The sequence below is a fragment of the Bombina bombina genome, chromosome 6 (assembly GCF_027579735.1).
Source record: "Bombina bombina isolate aBomBom1 chromosome 6, aBomBom1.pri, whole genome shotgun sequence".
Classification (NCBI taxonomy): domain Eukaryota; kingdom Metazoa; phylum Chordata; class Amphibia; order Anura; family Bombinatoridae; genus Bombina; species Bombina bombina.
In genome coordinates, this window is record NC_069504.1 from 300,897,515 (window position 1) to 300,916,991 (window position 19,477).

At 33.2% G+C, this 19,477-nt stretch overlaps 1 protein-coding gene across 1 annotated transcript in view; it reads left to right on the forward strand.

The window, feature by feature from the left end:
- Positions 1 to 19,477, forward strand: part of KITLG (KIT ligand) — an 82,417-nt gene that overhangs the window by 19,413 nt on the left and 43,527 nt on the right. Inside the window, exons 2-3 of the mRNA XM_053716924.1 lie at positions 8,588 to 8,689; positions 18,872 to 18,934. Coding sequence (XP_053572899.1) covers positions 8,588 to 8,689; positions 18,872 to 18,934 — 165 coding nt within the window. The remainder of the gene's footprint in view (positions 1 to 8,587; positions 8,690 to 18,871; positions 18,935 to 19,477) is intronic.

A 19,477-nucleotide genomic window follows, 5' to 3' on the forward strand; every position in this document is an offset into this window, starting at 1 on the left:
TTACTATAACCATGTTGAATGAGAATGGGTTATAAAGGGATTATTTATCTTTTTATACAATAAAAATTCAGGAGTAGACTGTCCCTTTAAATTATTAGTTTAATTCTTATTAACACTAAACTTGATATGAGCAACATAATTATCTTTATAGTAAATTAGAACTTATTTTGTGATTGCTAGAATCATTCATATGAGTTGTGACAATTGGTTTACCATATTCAATGCATTCTATGCAGCAGTGCTAAATTTTGAAATTCTTGCAGAAAAAAATGTACACATAGGGGCCTAGTTATCAAGCCGTCAACCTCAAATACGCTGGAATTCCGCAGCGTATTTGTGGCGAGGCTGATACGCCTTAGTTATCAAAGGCTCGAGACCGGCAAAAGTAGAATTTTGTGACATAAGCATCGATCCGCCGGACTCAGTCCGACACAGATCGATTCTTACGTCACTCCAGATGTTCCGCACACAAGTGCGGCACAATCTCACTACTTTTGCTAGCTATCAAAAAACTAGCAGGTACGCTCGGCACTTTTACGGCCCAGCGTACCTGGTTTTCAAAGCGCCAGCCTGGAGGCGGCGGATCCCATAGGAATCAATGGGAGTCTGACCATAGCGAAAGTACAAGTTCGCTGCTGACAGACATCCCATTGATTTCTATGGGAGCTGTCTACACCTAACACCCTAACATGTACCCCGAGTCTAAACACCGCTAATCTGACCCCCCCTACACCGCCGCAACTAAATAAAGTTATTACCCCCTAAACCGCCGCTCCCGGAGCCCACCGCAAGCTACTCTATACATATTAACCCCTAAACTGCCGCTCCCGGAGCCCACCGCAACTATAATAAATGTATTAACCCCTAAACCGCCGCTCCCTGAACCCGCCGCAACCTATATTAAATGTATTAACCCCTATCCTGCCCCCCTACACCGTCGCCACCTATAATACATTTATTAACCCCTAATCTGCCCCCCCTACACCGTCGCCACCTATAATAAATTTATTAACCCCTATCCTGCCCCCCACTACGCCGCCGCCACTGTAATAAAATTATTAACCCCTAAACCTAAGTCTAACCCTAACCCTAACGCCCCCCTAACTTAAATATTAATTAAATAAATCTAAATAAATTAACTATTATTAACTAAATGAATCCTATTTAAAACTAAATACTTACCTTTAAAATAAACCCTAATATAGCTACAATATAAATAATAATTATATTCTAGCTATCTTAGGATTTATATTTATTTTACAGGTAACTTTCAATTTATTTTAACCATGTCCAATAACTATTAAATAGTTATTAACTATTTAATAGCTTACCTAGCTAAAATAAAGAGAAATGTACCTGTGAAATAAATCCTAACCTAAGTTACAATTACACCTAACACTACACTATACTTTAATAAATTATTCCTATTTAAAAATAAATACTTACCTGTAAAATAAACCCTAAGATAGCTACAATGTAATTAATAATTATATTATAGCTATCTTAGGATTTATATTTATTTTACAGGTAACTTTGTATTTATTTTAGCTAGTTAGAATAGTTATTAAATAGTTATTAACTATTTAATAACTACCTAGCTAAAAGAAATACAAAATTACCTGTAAAATAAATCCTAACCTAAGTTACAATTAAACCTAATACTACACTATCATTAAATTAACTAAATAAACTACATACAAATAACTACAATTAAATACAATTACATAAACTAACTAAAGTACAAAAAATAAAAAAAGCTAAGTTACAAAAAATAAAAAAATAAGTTACAAACATGTTAAAAATATTACAACAATTTTAAGCTACTTACACCTAATCTAAGCCCCCTAATAAAATAACAAACCCCCCCAAAATAAAAAAAATCCCTACCCTATTCTAAATTAAATAAATTTCAAAGCTCTTTTGTGGGGGCATGCCCCAAAAAGTTCAGCTCTTTTGCCTGTAAAAGAAAAATACAACCCCCCCCCCCAACATTAAAACATTAAAACCCACCACCCACATACCCCTAATCTAACCCAAACCCCCCTTACAAAAACCTAACACTAATCCCCTGAAGATCATCCTACCTTGAGTCGTCTTCACTCAGCCGAGCCACCGATGGAACTGAAGAGGACATCCGGAGCGGAAGAAGTTAATCCTCCAAGCGGCGCTGAAGAAATCTTCCATCCGATGAAGTCATCATCCAGGCGGCGCTGAAGAAGTCTTCGATCCGGCCGATGTCATCTTCAAAGAGGCGCTGAAGAGGTCTTCTATCCGGGCGAAGTCATCTTCCAAAGCCGGGTCTTGAATCTTCCTTCCGCCGACGCGGAACCACCTTCTTCACCGACGGACTACAACGAATGACGGCTCCTTTAAGGGACGTCATCCAAGATGGCGTCCCCTCAATTACGATTGGCTGATAGGATTCTATCAGCCAATCGGAATTAAGGTAGGAAAAATCTGATTGGCTGATGGAATCAGCCAATCAGATTGAGCTCGCATTCTATTGGCTGTTCCGATCAGCCAATAGAATGCAAGCTCAATCTGATTGGCTGATTGGATCAGCCAATCGGATTGAACTTGAATCTGATTGGCTGATTCCATCAGCCAATCAGATTTTCCTACCTTAATTCCGATTGGCTGATAGAATCCTATCAGCCAATCGGAATTGAGGGGACGCCATCTTGGATGACGTCCCTTAAAGGAGCCGTCATTCGTCGTAGTCCGTCGGTGAAGAAGGTGGTTCCACGTCGGCGGAAGGAAGATTCAAGACCCGGCTTGGAAGATGACTTCGCCCGGATAGAAGACCTCTTCAGCGCCTCTTTGAAGATGACATCGGCCGGATCGAAGACTTCTTCAGCGCCGCCTGGATGATGACTTCATCGGATGGAAGATTTCTTCAGCGCCGCTTGGAGGATTAACTTCTTCCGCTCCGGATGTCCTCTTCAGTTCCATCGGTGGCTCGGCTGAGTGAAGACGACTCAAGGTAGGATGATCTTCAGGGGATTAGTGTTAGGTTTTTGTAAGGGGGGTTTGGGTTAGATTAGGGGTATGTGGGTGGTGGGTTTTAATGTTGGGGGTGGTTGTATTTTTCTTTTACAGGCAAAAGAGCTGAACTTTTTGGGGCATGCCCCCACAAATGGCCCTTTTAAGGGCTGGTAAGGTAAAAGAGCTTTGAAATTTATTTAATTTAGAATAGGGTAGGGATTTTTTTTATTTTGGGGGGGTTTGTTATTTTATTAGGGGGCTTAGATTAGGTGTAAGTAGCTTAAAATTGTTGTAATATTTTTAACATGTTTGTAACTTATTTTTTTATTTTTTGTAACTTAGCTTTTTTTATTTTTTGTACTTTAGTTAGTTTATGTAATTGTATTTAATTGTAGTTATTTGTATGTAGTTTATTTAGTTAATTTAATGATAGTGTAGTATTAGGTTTAATTGTAACTTAGGTTAGGATTTATTTTACAGGTAATTTTGTATTTCTTTTAGCTAGGTAGTTATTAAATAGTTAATAACTATTTAATAACTATTCTAACTAGCTAAAATAAATACAAAGTTACCTGTAAAATAAATATAAATCCTAAGATAGCTAGAATATAATTATTATTTATATTGTAGCTATATTAGGGTTTATTTTAAAGGTAAGTATTTAGTTTTAAATAGGATTCATTTAGTTAATAAGAGTTAATTTATTTAGATTTATTTAATTAATATTTAAGTTAGGGGGGCGTTAGGGTTAGGGTTAGACTTAGGTTTAGGGGTTAATAATTTTATTACAGTGGCGGCGGCGTAGTGGGGGGCAGGATAGGGGTTAATAAATTTATTATAGGTGGCGACGGTGTAGGGGGGGCAGATTAGGGGTTAATAAATTTATTATAGGTGGCTACGGTGTAGGGGGGGCAGGATAGGGGTTACTAGGTATACTGTAGGTGGCACAAATGTATGAAAATTAGCTTTTTAAGGTTTATTTGTGTATATTAATGCTCTGATTTTGTGTTTTGAGGCCACAACCTAATAAAATGGGTTGATCTTGTAGGTATAATCAGATCTTATTACTGTATCACATTGTGTACATATACCTGCTTCCTTATCTTATATCTGTCCATAAACCAATCACCAGTACTTGGAGAGAACAATGGAAAATCAACATTTTATTACCTTAGCTCTGCTATATCACAATGAGAGTGTAATCTCTTCTGCTGGCTGTGTTTACAAAGCTTATCTATAGCTTGGACCTGCGGCCACAAACTTTCAGAATAGGTGGGGATACCACATGCTAAATCAACTATTTCAAATGCCAATATAAGGGTAAAGGAGCTACTTGTAAACAATTTAATACACTCCAGCAGGTAAAGTGGATCATTGGGAACAAATTAAAGGGGAGAAAATTTTTGAGTAAACTGTCCCTTTAATCCATAGTAGAAATAATCAAAGTCTACTCATTTTTGTCTTTCCCAGATCTTCCAATTCCTGGCATGTTTTTTTTTTTAATTGTTATCTTTGTTTGCTCTAAGTCAATATTCTTTATAGACCCAAAAGCATTTGGTTAATCATTACGATTAGTTTCGCTTTTACCACTTAACTATTACGCTTGAGTTCCAATGAAACAAAATGTAAAAGTACATGACCATGTGGGTTAGCAGATGATATCCGGTACAGATAATATATTAATTTAAAGTTCTAACATGCCGCATCTAAATAGTATAGATATATAAATGTATTTATTTATTGTTTATTAAAGAATAAATATAATTATGTTTTTAAAATATGTTTAATGGATTCAAATATTTTAATGCAATAATAATCCATATCCATTGATTAATTATCTCTAAGACTATTTGTACTAGGTATGAATAAAATAATAACATTATGTACTGCATCCTTTTGGAGAATTGTATTATTTATAGGTGTTTATATTTGTATTTATAAAGCTGTGTTCACAACAATATGGAAATGTAAGGATTTGACTGTATACAAATATGTGGCATTAGCTGTTTGTTATAGATAGATTTAGACTGTAGTAATTTTTTATTTTGCAGGTGTTAATTTATGGGACAATGTTATGCTAACTAATAGGACATTTGCATTATATTTTACTACACAGATAGTTGGAAAACATTACATAAATATAATGCAAATTTGTCCAGGCACTTTACAATATACAGTAGATTATTATAATTGTTATGATTATTATTTATTTGAATAGCTCTGCAAGATTCTGTAGATATTCAATGGGCTATATTCTAAGTGCTTCCATTTAGTTTGATTTGAGCACTGCATTGTAGAAGAATTGAATAAGAAAATACGTGTTAAAAAAATGTAAAATAATTTTTTTAAAGGGACAGTAAACACCTTGCAATTTTTCATATAAAACATTATATATAATGAAACAACTCTTCAATATATTTCATAGCTCTTAAAATTAAGTTCTAATTCTCAGCCTGCTGACTTCTCTAACCTAACCCTACTATATATCTGTCCCTAATTGTCTTTATCAGATACCAAATGCAAATAAATGCATTTTATACTAACTGTATGATCGTGGCTAACCTTGTTGTCTGCAGACTAAAGCCCAGATTGGCTATTCTAAATAAGGCAAATAATGGGAGAAGTTTGGCTATTAAAAAAAAGTGCAGTAAAAAGGATGTTTATTTGGTTTAAGACGTGGATGATATTATCTTACAGAAACGCAGCAGAAATGTCTTGTAATTACAAGTTGTTTGCTGTCCCTTTAAGGGAAATATTTTGTTATTTTGCAGTGTAGGTATGTAACCCTGAAGTGACGCAATATGTTATCTCCATTGCAGGGGCCAATCAGAGTTGGAAATAAACTAGGTCCTGTATTGTTCAAGGTTTCACTATGTAGAGTGACCATATTGCCGCTTTAAAAAGGACATATATGAAAAATACATATGTATTTTTCATATGTGTCCCTTTTAAAGCTGCAATTTGGTCACCCTAACTATGTAGCATGTTGCAGGGTGAGTTGTACACTGGCCACTCTGGGGCAGTAGAGAAATATATACTTTTGTATCATTAAAGGGAAATTAAAGTAAAAATCATACTTTTATGATTCAGAGAACATTTTTTTTTACTTTGCTGCTCTTGAGCCTACCTTTATTTACTCTTCAACAAATGATACCAAAAGAACAAAGCAAATTTGGTAATAAGAGTAAAGTGGAAACTTTACAATTGCATGCTCTAACTGAATCATAAAAGTTTTATTTTGACTTTACAGGAAATTTGGGTAAACAAGTTGTTTTTATGGGGAATTAAAGCATACTATATCAATATATTGATCTAGTAGATGTTAAACAGCCTGTTTCATTGTTGTAATAAAAAGCACTAAGCAGTAGCCTATACTGAAATTATTGCAATATGTATTATTCATCATTTTGGATTTTATTTCTTTTTATACAATATGTTTGTGTAGTGTCCATTACTTCCTGTGACAATCCTTCAAGAAGGCTGTGACCTCTGCAGGAAGGTTTATCTAGCCTAATATCATAAAACTTCTATAGTAACATGAGCTGGTTTACTATAGAGTGAATAGACTAGATAATAGGAAGTCAGATTTGCCCATGCTCAGATCAGTCAGAAAATGTAATCTAAGTTGCCAAGATGTCAGCTCTCTTATTACACAGAGGCCAGGGGCTGCACTGTTTTAACATATTTGTTTTTACCAAAACAAATTTTAATATTGTTTAATATTATTTTAAAGGGACACGATACCCAATATTTTTCTTTCATTATTCAGACAGAGCATACGATTTTAATTAACTTTCCATTTTACGTCTGTCATAAAATTTGCTTCATTTTCTTTGTTTAAGGAGCACCAATGCATTACTGGGAGCTAGCTGAACACATCAGTATGCCAATAATAAAAGGTAAATATGGGCAGCTAGCTACCAGCTCCTGAGCTTGCCTAGATATTCTTTTCTACCAACGATATCAAGAGAACAAAGCAAATTAGATAATATAAGTAAATTAGAAAGTTGTTTAAAATTGTATTCTCTATCTGTTTATTTAAAGAATTTATACATGGAATTTTTTTTGCAATTCCACCAGTACTGTGTTGTTTAGCTTGTTTTACTACTGAAGTAATGATGCTTTTATTCACCTTTGAAGAGTTCGACACATGACTATGTATTTTATCTGATTTCAGAACCAAATTTTTCCGCCAGATCAACTGGTTCTTACCTAACATGCTGCAAGCTGTTGCTAATTGCATTACAACATTCTTTTGCTTAAAAGGACAGTAAAGTCAAAATTTGGATAGTTTGGGCAAATCATGGAATTTTAAACGACTTTCCAATGCACTTCTATTATCAAATTTGCTTAGTTTTCTTGGTATTCTTTCTTAAAGAGTAATCCTGGGTGAGCTCAGGGGCGTTCACAGGTCTTTAGCCATCTGGCAACAGCATTTGCAACAATGTTTACGGAAATGTTATACATAGCTGCAAGCACTGCTGCCATAGACTGCCAAAGACACATGCACACTCCTGAGCTCCTTTAAGCCTACCTAAGGTTTATTGCAATGCTATAAATAGTTACAAACACTACTGCCAAAGACTGCCAAAGACATGTGCACGCTCCTGAGCTCATATCAGTCTAACTAAGGTTTATTAAACTTTATCGCAAAGTTATACCTAGTTACAAATACTGTTACCATAGACTGCTAAAGACATGTGCACGCTCCTGAGTTCCTATCAGCCTACCTAGCAATGTTATATTTGGTTACAAACACTGCTGCCATAGAATGCTAAAGACACATGCACGCTCCTGAGAACCTATCAGCCTAAGTAGATTTACTCTTCACCTAATGATACCAAGAAAATCAAGCAAATTTGATAATAGACAAAAACTGCAGTTGCATGCTCTGTCTGAATCATGAAAGTTTAATTTTGACTTTACTGCTTCTTTAATTTTGACTTTACTGTTACTTTAAAAATATTTCAACCATTCCTTTTAATGTATAGTTTTTTAGTATTGTTTTTTTTAATAAATTAACTTTGTAAAGCAATAATAAATAAATACAAGGATATTATAACAAAATAACAAGTCAAGTGTAATTAAAATGGTTAAATAGAAATCAGCATTATGGGAAACATCAGTAAAAACATATTTACTAAACATATAAGTCTATATTCTATCTGGTTCTTATCTATATATTGCTTTAACTCTTTTGTTAAATAGATTATTTTTAATAGCATAATGTTTAGACAATGTATTTGCCACTATGAAAGCTACCTTGATTAATCCAGTTGCATGTATTCATTCAAATAGTTATAAAAATGCCATATGTAGTGTTTTGGATTTATATACTTAACATTTTGTAATGCATTGTATATCTAACTGTAGCTATTGCTTTTATTATTATTATTATTATTATTATTATTATTATTATTATTATTATTATTATTATTATTATTATTAACATAATGATGAAGATTTAATTTTAAATATGATGAGATATTTATAGCAGAATCTCAATTCCTTTTATATAGTTTTCTAAAACTATCTATTTTATTTCCACCAATTATAATTTATATAATATTTTTATATATATATGTTTATTTTTTTGCCACAGACTTGGATTATCACATGTATTTGTCTTCAACTACTACTGATTTGTTTTGGGAGTCCGTGCGGAAATCCAGTTACTGATGCAGTAAATGACATTGACAAACTGGTAAGAATTAAGCTGCTCATTTGTAGCATTGGATTTGATAACTAAATAACAATTTCCCTTGGGAATGTGTGTATTTGTTATTGCAAGTATTTTAATGAGATTGATTTTTTTATATTTTGATGAGAACTATACAATGCTTAGTAATCCAAGTATTTAAACCATATGCCACATAATATCATCACCCTGCATATACTTACTTACATTTTCTGTCATGTACATTTTGATGACAACTAGTAAAACCTGTTAATGGCAGAATTCTGCATTTCTTTAAAGGGACACTAAACCCAACATTTTTCTTTCATGATTCAGGTAGAGAATATAATTTTTAACAACATTACAATTTACTTCTGTTATCTAATTTGCTTAATTCTTTAGATATCCTTTGTTGAAGAAATAGCAATGCACATGGGTGAGCCAATCACACAAGGCATCTATGTGCAACAACCAATCAGCAGCTACTGAGCTTATCTAGATATGCTTTTCAGGAAATGATATCAAGAGAATTAAAGGGACACTGAACCCAAATGTTTTCTTTTGTGATTCAGATAGAGCATGCAATTTTAATCAACTTTCTAATTTACTCCTTTTATCAAATTTCCATCATTCTCTTGGTATGTTTATTTGAAAAGCAAGAATATTAGTTTAGATGCCGGCCCATTTTTGGTGAACAATCTGGGTTGTCCTTGCTGATTGGACAGCATCAATAAATAAGTATTGTCTATGTTTCTGAACCCAAAAATTGCTGGTTCCTTAGCTTAGATGCCTTCTTTTTCAAATAAAGATAGAAATAGAACAAAGAAAAATTGATAATAGGAGTAAATTAGAAAGTTGCTTAAAATTGCATGCTCTATGTGAATCAAGAAAGAAAAAAAATTGGGTTTAGTGTCCCTTTAAGCAAATTAGATAATAGAAGTGTATTAGAAAGTTGTTTAAAATGACATGCTCTGTCTAAATCACAAAAGAAAAAATTTGGATTTCATTTTAAATTTTCTTCATTTTCTTGGTATCTTTATTTGAAATGCAAGAATGCAAGTTTAGATGCCGGCCCATTTTTGGTGAACAACCTGGGTAGTCCTTGCTGATTAGTGAATAAATTCATCCACCAATAAAAAAGTGCTGTCCAGAGTACTAAACAAAAAAAAAAAGCTTAGATGCCTTCTTTTTCAAATAAAGATAACAAGAGAATGAAAAATTGATAATAGGAGTAAATTAGAAAGTTGATTAAAATTGCATGCTCTATGTGAATCACAAAATAAAAAAAATTGGGTTCAGTGTCCCTTTAAGTCAGCTCAGCAGACATCAAAGATAGCAACTGTCGTAAATCTAGTGTTAAATGCATTTATTTGCAGTTGTTATCAGTTAATGGACATATATGTAGCAGAGTTAGGCTTGAAAAGTCAGCAGTTGCATTTCATGTTCTGAGTATTAGAAATTGTTCAATTTTCAGAACTAAATTATATGAAAAGGGTCAAAATAAATAATGAAAATATATTGCAAAGCTGATTCATTATGCATAACTACAAAATGTATATACAAATCTGTAGATGTTTACTGTCCCTATAATAGTTTAAATATTTCCATTTGTTAATTCATAAAGTAGTGCTCAAGAAACACCAGGAGTCTGATGATTAAAACTTTGCCAGACAAGATGTGAAAAGCCATGTTGATACTCGACACAATCTCACCACCTTTAAATTTGCAAGAAAAAACAGCGAGAGCTGCAGGGGAAAAAGTTTAGACAAAACACCAGACCTGTAGGAGAAATTTAAGCTACTCCCATGAAACACCCCTTTTCAGCCCACTAGCAGAGCTGGGGAAACTCATTTAACAATAAAGAAACAATACACTTAAAAATGTTGTATTATAAATACATATTTCACACCCTTTATTGCACGCACAATGTCGTTTTATTACAATTTATACTGTGCACCTTTGTTTTTTTACTGCATAATTTAAATACTAATTTGATTTTTTGTTATGATTTTTAAACAATACAATTTTTTCTGCAGATTTTTATTTCAATATTTAATTTATTAGTTTTTTATGTTTTTTAAATGATGATTTTTTGTGAGTCCTATCACAACTCCATGCAGTAGACAATGATTTAACACCTACTCTGAATTTCAAATAAGCAGTAGATTTTTTTCTGACAAATTTTATTTTTTCTCCCGTTTTCCGGCCCCCTTTATTATGTGACAGACATCAGCCAATCACAGACTAGTATACGTATACCCACTGAGCTTGTGCACATGTTCAGTATGATTTTGTTCCCCAGAAAGTGTGCATATAAAAAGACACAAAATGTGATAATGGAAGGAAATTGAAAAGTGTCTTAAAACTGCAGGCTCTTTCTGAATCATTAATGTTTATTTTAACTTGACTGTCCCTTTAAAAACAGGTAACGCCCCTTTGCGAGAAACACTGTTCTCTTGGTTAAAACTGCAGTTACAGAAATAGTACAGGGGCTTCATAGTACTCGCTCGATTTCTTATAGAATTTCACAAGCCCAGATAGCTTTAGATCATCGGGACCCAGGGGCCAGGTACATTATACATAGTTACCAGTTTCCCTCTTTTTCTCTGGGCAAGCTGGGGAAAAAGAGTCTAGAATCTAAGCTATGTCTTCAGTACGGCTCAATCACCATGTGGCCCAGGACCTATCAACCTCTAGACAAGGGAAGAAATAAGAAATCTTGTGATAATGTGAGGTTTGTAAAACCACAAGAGAAATCAGTGTAAGCGTTTGAATTAGGTGGAGTGTTGGTTAGAATGAAAGGGGGTATTTAAAGAGACAGTAAAGTTAAAATTAAACTATTATGATTCAGATACAGCATGTCATTTTAAACAACTGTCCAATTAATAGTAAACATAAATATTGATAATAGTTAATTCAAAAACGCATTATGAGAGCTGCATACATGTGATATGATTTCTTGATTGTGTTTAAAGTAGCAATTACCACTTTAGTTCAACATGAAGAATAAAAAAAAGAGCTATTTATCATTTCACAAACAAGTCTGGAGTTTTCAGAATCAGCTGCAAATGAATGTGTGGGCACATTTTCTGCAGTGACATTTAGATGTGTTTAAACTCTTTGTGCAATTAAATGACAATAATCCAAGAGACACTATGTCAGAAAATAGACAGCCAACTTTCATGCTTTGTTGAACTATATTTGTGTTGTGATGGAAATAAAGTCATTATTTGTGGGAAATGTCAATTTAGGATCTGAGCATTTGGCTACATTTTTTGAAGATTTAAGAAACAAATGTTGCTGGATAAAGATTGTGTTAGTAAACTTTGTTTCTCAGTAAATACATTTGATTCTCGGGAAAACAGGTTTTTATCATACTGTGCATATCTTTGCTACTCTGCGATTCCAACTGCAATATTACATTAAAGAGACATGAAACTCCATGATTCAGGCAGATAATACAGTTTCAAACTTTCAAATTCACATATATTATATAATTTGCTTCATTCTCTTGGTATCCTTTGTTAAAGAAGCAGCAGTGCACTACTGGGAGATAGCTGAGTACATCTGGTAAACCAGTGACATGAAGCAAATTTGTTCAGCCACCAATCAGCAGCTCTCGAGCATACCTAGGTATGTTTTTCAACAAAGGATTCCAAGAGAATAAAATAAATTAGATAACAAGTAAATTGGAAAGTTATTTAAAATCACATACTCTATCTGAATTATTAAATAAAAAATGGGTTTCATGTCCCTTTAATGAATTTATTCTCATTTTGCACAATTGTAGCAAGTCTATCTATCTATTGGGTACTTATAGAGCGCAAACTAATCACCCATGAGGGTCTCAAGGGCCAGATTACTATGGGCCAGATTACGAGTGCAAATGTTTGCGCCCGAGTGATAAGGGCTTTATTGTGGGGGTTTGAGCTCGTCAGGCTTACTGCTGGTATTACAAGTTGAAAGTAAACACGATCGCTTGAACGCAATTGTGATTTTCGCTAGAATGATTACCACAACTTCAAAGCTCTGGTTAACTGTCTTGTGAAACATAAAAGTTGCACAAAACACAATAAAAATACATTACAAAGCATAGTTACACTTATAATAACACTGTCTAATAAAAATTATTCACAACATATATTGCACACAAAAGTTATAATGGCTCAAAGATATGAGGTCTGAGGTGTTAAAAAAAAGGCAAAGGGCTTTAACATAGAGATACATACATATACATGTCTAAATATGTATATGTATGTATATACTATATATATATGTGTGTGTGTCTATATATGTATACAGATGTATTTAGGTATTTATAGGTGTGTATATATGTATTTACAGACATATATATACACATATAAACACATAAATTCATCTGTATACACTACACATTTATAGACATATATAGAAGCCCTTTGCAGTTAAATAGTAGCTCAGTATATATATATATATATATATATATGTGTGTGTGTATTTTATATATATATATATATATATACTGTATATATATGTATAAGATATATATATATATATATATATATATATATATATATATATATATATATATATATATATATATATATAATAGAAGAAAGGGCTGCAGCACTCCAAATTAATATTTTAGTGATTTATTTTCAAGCAGTAGAACATAGGCGACGTTTCGGGCCTTACCAAAACAACATCAGATATATGTAGAAATTTGTATTTATGAATAAATCGGACATATTCTGTTAGGTGAAGCACGTTGGAATGTGAAATATTCATATTTTCTTGTCGGTTTAGCGCACTTGAGAATATGTGATCAGGTTTGCGCAAGAGTGGGTTTTTTTTCTCCACTTTTTTCTCCATTGACTTCTATGGGGGAATATGTGAATGAGTACGTAATATTTTAACTTCGTCTTTTTGCGCTTGTCGGGTTAGTACGAAAACAGTTTACTTTCAACTCGTAATATGAGCGCAACCCAACAAGAACAAAAAACTTATTTCTAGCACAATTAACACTCGAGCGGGAGTGTTAATTTGTGCTTCACACATAATCTGGACCAATAAATCGCTTGCATTAAAAGAACTTTAAATACAGTAAAGTTGCATAGAGAATGTAATAATAACCGATTATCTCACAGCGCTTCACCCACTAGGATTCAATAGCTCCTTGGAGTGAGGGGGCCTAGCTTACCCTATGTTTATAGACTAAAATTATCAAAATACAAGGAGCGCCTAAGAGATGGCTAAGGATATTTACTTAAAATTATTAACATTTATTTTCAGCAATAAAAAATAATAACAGATGGATATATTTATAAATAATTACAATAGAAGTTAAAACATGGATCCATGTAGTTAAAAAACAAGTGAGCAATATATTGCAAATAGTCCTGTAAATGGCAAGTGGAAAATCCTACTATAATTGTCCAATTATGTATATTTTCTTAATCCAATGAGTGGGGATATATAGCAATGACTCCTTAGAGGATAGTTCGTTCCTTCCCAGGATTAGTGAAAAGTGTAATAAAAAATATATGAAATATGAAAAAATTGTGAAATAGAAAAAAAAAATGAAAAACTGTTTGAAAAAATCAAAAACAAAAATTAAAATTAGTGTAGAAAAAATATATATCCAAAAAATTGTGTGATTATGAAGAAAGTGTAAAATGTAATATACTATTGGGTTAGTGAAACCAAAAAAAATATATCAATAGTGTGATAATCCTTCTTATTGATGAATCCTCAAATTGAAATTTTAAACGCTGGGAAAGTACAATTGGAGAAAAGATCTGATTTTTTCAAAGTCTAAGGTGCTTTTAGGGTAGTTCCTGTGAATAAACAAAATACATCATAGTGCAATAATGCTAAAATGATGTAAAAATAATCAGAGTGAAGCTTACCATAAAAATTCAACGCGTTTCGACCCTTCCTTAGGCCTTTATCAAGACTCTATATTTTTTGTTTCACTAACCCAATAGTATATTATATTTTACACTTTTTTCATAATGACACAATCTTTTTTGGATATATATTTTTTCTACACTAATTTTAATTTTGGTTTTTGATTTTTTTCAAACGATTTTTAATTTTTTTTTCTCTATTTCACAATTTTAATTGGGAAGGAACGGACTATCCTCTAAGGACTCATTGCTATATATCCCCACTCATTGGATTAAGAAAATATACATAATTGGACAATTATAGTAGGATTTTCCACTTGCCATTTACAGGACTATTTGCAATATGTTGCTCACTTGTTTTTTAACTACATGGATCCATGTTTTTACTTCAATTGTAATTATTTATAAATATATCCATCTGTTATTTTTTATTGCTGAAAATAAATGGTAAATATCCTTAGCTATCTCTTAGGCGCTCCTTGGATTTTGATAATTTTAGAGAAAGTAATAACACTTAGGGGTAAAGGGAGGACCCTTAAAGGGACAGTAAATGTCTTGTAATTACAAGACATTTCTGTTGTGTTGCTATAGAATAAAATATCAGCCAACTCTTAACATTTAACAAACAAACAAATTAACATATTTTTTTTTCTGCAATTTTTTTTCAATAGTCAAACTCCACCCACTATTTACCTTATTTGGAGAAGCCAATCTGAGCTTTAGTCCACAGACTAAAAGATTAGCCACTTTCAGAAAGTTAGTATAAACTGGTTTGTTTTGCAGCTGTTATCTGTATCAGAGTTAGCTTTGCAAAGCCAGCAGGTGCATTTCAAGTTTTGCAAATTATAAATTGATCAATTTTCAGAGCTAAATTACATGAAAAGGGGGCAAAATAAATCACGGACATATATTACAAAGTTGTTTCATTGTGCTTAACTAAACATTTGATCTAAAAAGCTCAAGGTGTTTACTGTTCCAATAAAGAAATTTAGAAATGCAAATTTTGTTTATCTCACTATGCAGGTTCTGGATGTGAAGGGGAGACTCTTTCATTACAATTCAAGGTCTAAAAAAAATCCAAAGATTTTGCATTATTTCTCTCCATACCTGTGAGTTTTTGATCATTGTGCCCTTAGTATGAATTTCAAATGAGCAGATGACAAATTTAAAATTTCATTCATATATGTACATACTGAGTTCTCTTGCACATGCTCAGTAGGAGCGGGTGACTCAAAACATGTACATATAAAAAGATTGTGCAAACTTTAATAATGGTAGCAAATTAGAAAATGTTTTAAAAATTCCATGGTCTAATTATATCATGAAAGTTTTAATTTTACTTTAGTGTCCCTTTAATTTATCCTTTAGTATGGAGAATCTATAATACAGTTTTCACCAGCATTCCATATAACATCTTTTACAATAACACATGAAAACAAAGGTAATGGGACAGTAAGCCCCCCATAACAATATTCCATTAATTAAACTTTGATCTATAAATAATAATCAATTAATATACATGCGCCACAACTTTTTTGTGAGTAAGCAACTAAAACTGAACTTGAATATATAATCATTTCCAAGCCCTGGATGCCAGGCTTGTGAACATGCACAGTAGTGCACTAATGCTCAGTACCTTACCCTTGACGCCACTGACAAAAGGACATTGAGCTACCGGCTTGCAAAGCATATAGTGTTGGTCACGTGACCAGCGCCCAATTTTTACGTAACAGAGGAGAGGTCACAATTGCACATGCGGTGACAAAAACTTGAACTGCGCATGGGTGTGGGGTGAGCATTAGTGACAAAATATATGCTAAATACTAATTAAATGACGCGCAGCGATTGGATACAGTAAAATTAAGCTGCGCTATGCAGTGCCTTTAAATTTAGTAAGCTGGCTTGATTTGGGAAAGCTGGACATTTGAGAACATTTTTAAGTAAGTCTTTAAATTATTCTAAGATTTTATAACATGATATTTAGATGCATCGTGTACTTTAATACTGTACTATAAAGTCTTTTTATAAACTGCTCAAAAAACAAACGTTTACTGGTCCTTTAAAGCCATTAGGTTAGAGTGAATGACTCTAGTAAAGATATTCTTTGTCTACATCTGCAAGTTTGGTCAGGCTTCAAATGGAGAAAGTAAACGCAGCTTTATAATATAAGTATTAAGCCACAGCCTTAATCCGCAAACCTGGCTCTGATTTTTGTCACTTATGAATGGAGTGTGTTGAGTTAAGCTTCATGCATCGTTGAACATCATTAGAAAAACAAACTTGATTGTTATTTTTGCCTTAATTTAAAATTGTTGCTGTTCTGTTATCAATCTAATATTAATTTTATTATTGTTGTTTTAACAAATCATTCAATTGAGGATTTGCCATTAAATATATTATGAGATATTATTTAGGAAGCCGCTAAGAATGTCATCAGGTAAAGTAAAATAATGTTGTATATTGTTTCTAAGAGAAAATCCTAAGCTTTATCAGGTATAAGGGGTAATCGTATTGGAGTTTTTTTTTCAGTTTTAATCATTAACCACAGTTTACTCATGAAGATCATTCAGTTAAAATAGAAGATCTTGTTTTTTTGTTGCTGTAAACATGGCAGAAATGATGCAGTAATTTCTTAAATATGTGAAAGAAACTGTTCATATAATGATAAAATGCTCTAGTTCTTTAGAACATTTTATGCTTAAACAAATGCACGTTTCTATGCTTTGTCTACATCCTGTAACAGAGCTGCATGAAAAAGAAAGTCACCAGCAATTTAGTCACACTTTATATGGGTCACTAATAGTGGCACCTGAATGACAGCGGCTCTGTATAATTAGTCACCAGAAAATTTGTGAACCTTGTCATTATAATGCTGTTACCTATAGTGCTATAGGCCATTAACCACCCACCTCACTTTAACCTTTACCATGACTTTAACCACACTTTCCAGGTCCACCATCACAATTAACTGCAACTGCATTGTTCCAGATCTGCCTCTCAATTAACCCTAGATATGCTTCCCCCACTGCGAACAATGGGGCTCTCCTGGACCCAATTAACCCTAACTGAACCCCCCATCACAACCTTCCCTTAAAGGGACAGTCTACCATATAATTGTTATTGTTTTAAAAGATAGATAATCCCTTTATTACCCATTCCCCAGTTTTGCATAACCAACACAGTTATATTAATGTACTTTTTACCTTTGTGATTACCTTGTATCTAGGAACCTTCTTCCAGCCCCCTGATCACATGACTGTGACTGTTTATTATCTATTGTCTTAAATTTAGCATTGTTTTGTGCTAAATCTTAAATAATTCCCTGTGCCTGAACACAGTGTTATCTATATGGCCCACGTGAACTTTGTCTCTTTGTGTTGAAAAGAGATTTAAAAAGCATGTGATAAGAGGCAGCCCTCAAAGGCTTAGAAATTAGCATATGAGCCTACCTATGTTTAGTTTAAACTAAGAATACCAAGAGAAAAAAGCAAATTTGATTAAAAAAGGAAATTGAAAAGCTGATTAAAATTAAAAGTCTTATCTGAATAATGAAAGTTTAATTTATACTAGACTGTCCCTTTAACTCCAACTATCCCTATGTGACCCACTATCAGTAACACCCCATTTATATCTCAATAAAATGATGTAATCCAGCCTTGGTTGAAATAATAAAACTCTTTTATTGTTACCACAACATGGTTTAAAAAGACCTGTGGTAACAAAAAAAAAAAGATTTTCATCATTTCACCCAAGGCTGGATTACATCATTTTATTGAATCATATGTTGTAGCTGGCAATTCAAAGATTCCATGCCTGGTGCTGTATATTAGAAATGTGGATTCTATTTATAGCTGCCAATCAACCACTAATTTAAGTCCCTACTTGACCCCCACATCAATAACCTCCTTCTACACTATCCCCTGTGTTATTGGTGATGCTTTTACAAAACCTCAACTAAGTTACATAAAAATAAAATAAACTGAAACTTGGTGATTGGTTGATATGAATGAATGCCACTTCTGATTGGAGGAGTGACAATGAAATCAGTCTGGAAATGCAATTTGTAACTACAGTTAGTTCCAACAAATTATGGCATTGTACACTAGAATGTTCTTTTAATTAACACATTCCATTAATTTAATACTTCTTCTTTAAAATAATGATTTCCTGTGTATGTGACCCTCAAGGATCAGTTTGGCACACCCTTGAATAAACCTGTAGATTAACGAATATGAAACCAATTAGCCAGTGACACATATTAGAAGAATGTAACTTGTAAAATCTACAATTACAAAGTTAATTATTTATTTTTTAATTACAGGTTGGAAACCTTCCAAACGATTACTTTTTGAACGTAAAGCAATACAAACAAATGGAGTCACTGGTAAGAGAAAACTGTTTGAAAAAAATATGTGTTTTCATTTAGCTGTATGAATTTAAAGGGATATTAAACCCAAAACAAGTTTCCACAATTTATATAGAGAATACAATTTTAGACAACATTCCAATTTTCTTATATTATCTAATTTGCTTCATTCTTTAGATATCTTTTGTTGAATAAATAACAATGCCCATGGGTGAGCCAATCACAAGAGGCAACTATGTGCATCCACCAATCAGTAGTGATGTCGCGAACAGTTCACCGGAGAACAGTTCCCGGCGAACATAGCTTGCTCGCGTTTGCCGCGGTGGGCGAACATATGCAATGTTTGATCCGCCCCCTATTCGTCATCATTGAGTAAACTTTGATCCTGTATCTCACAGTCTGCAGACACATTTCAGCCAATCAGCAGCAGACACTCCCTCCCAGACCCTCCCAGCTCCTGTGCAGCAGCCATTTTAGATTCATTCTGATCCAGCATTCTTAGTGAGAGGAGGGATAGTGTAGCTGCTGATGATTTTATAGGGAAATTGATAGCTAAGCTAG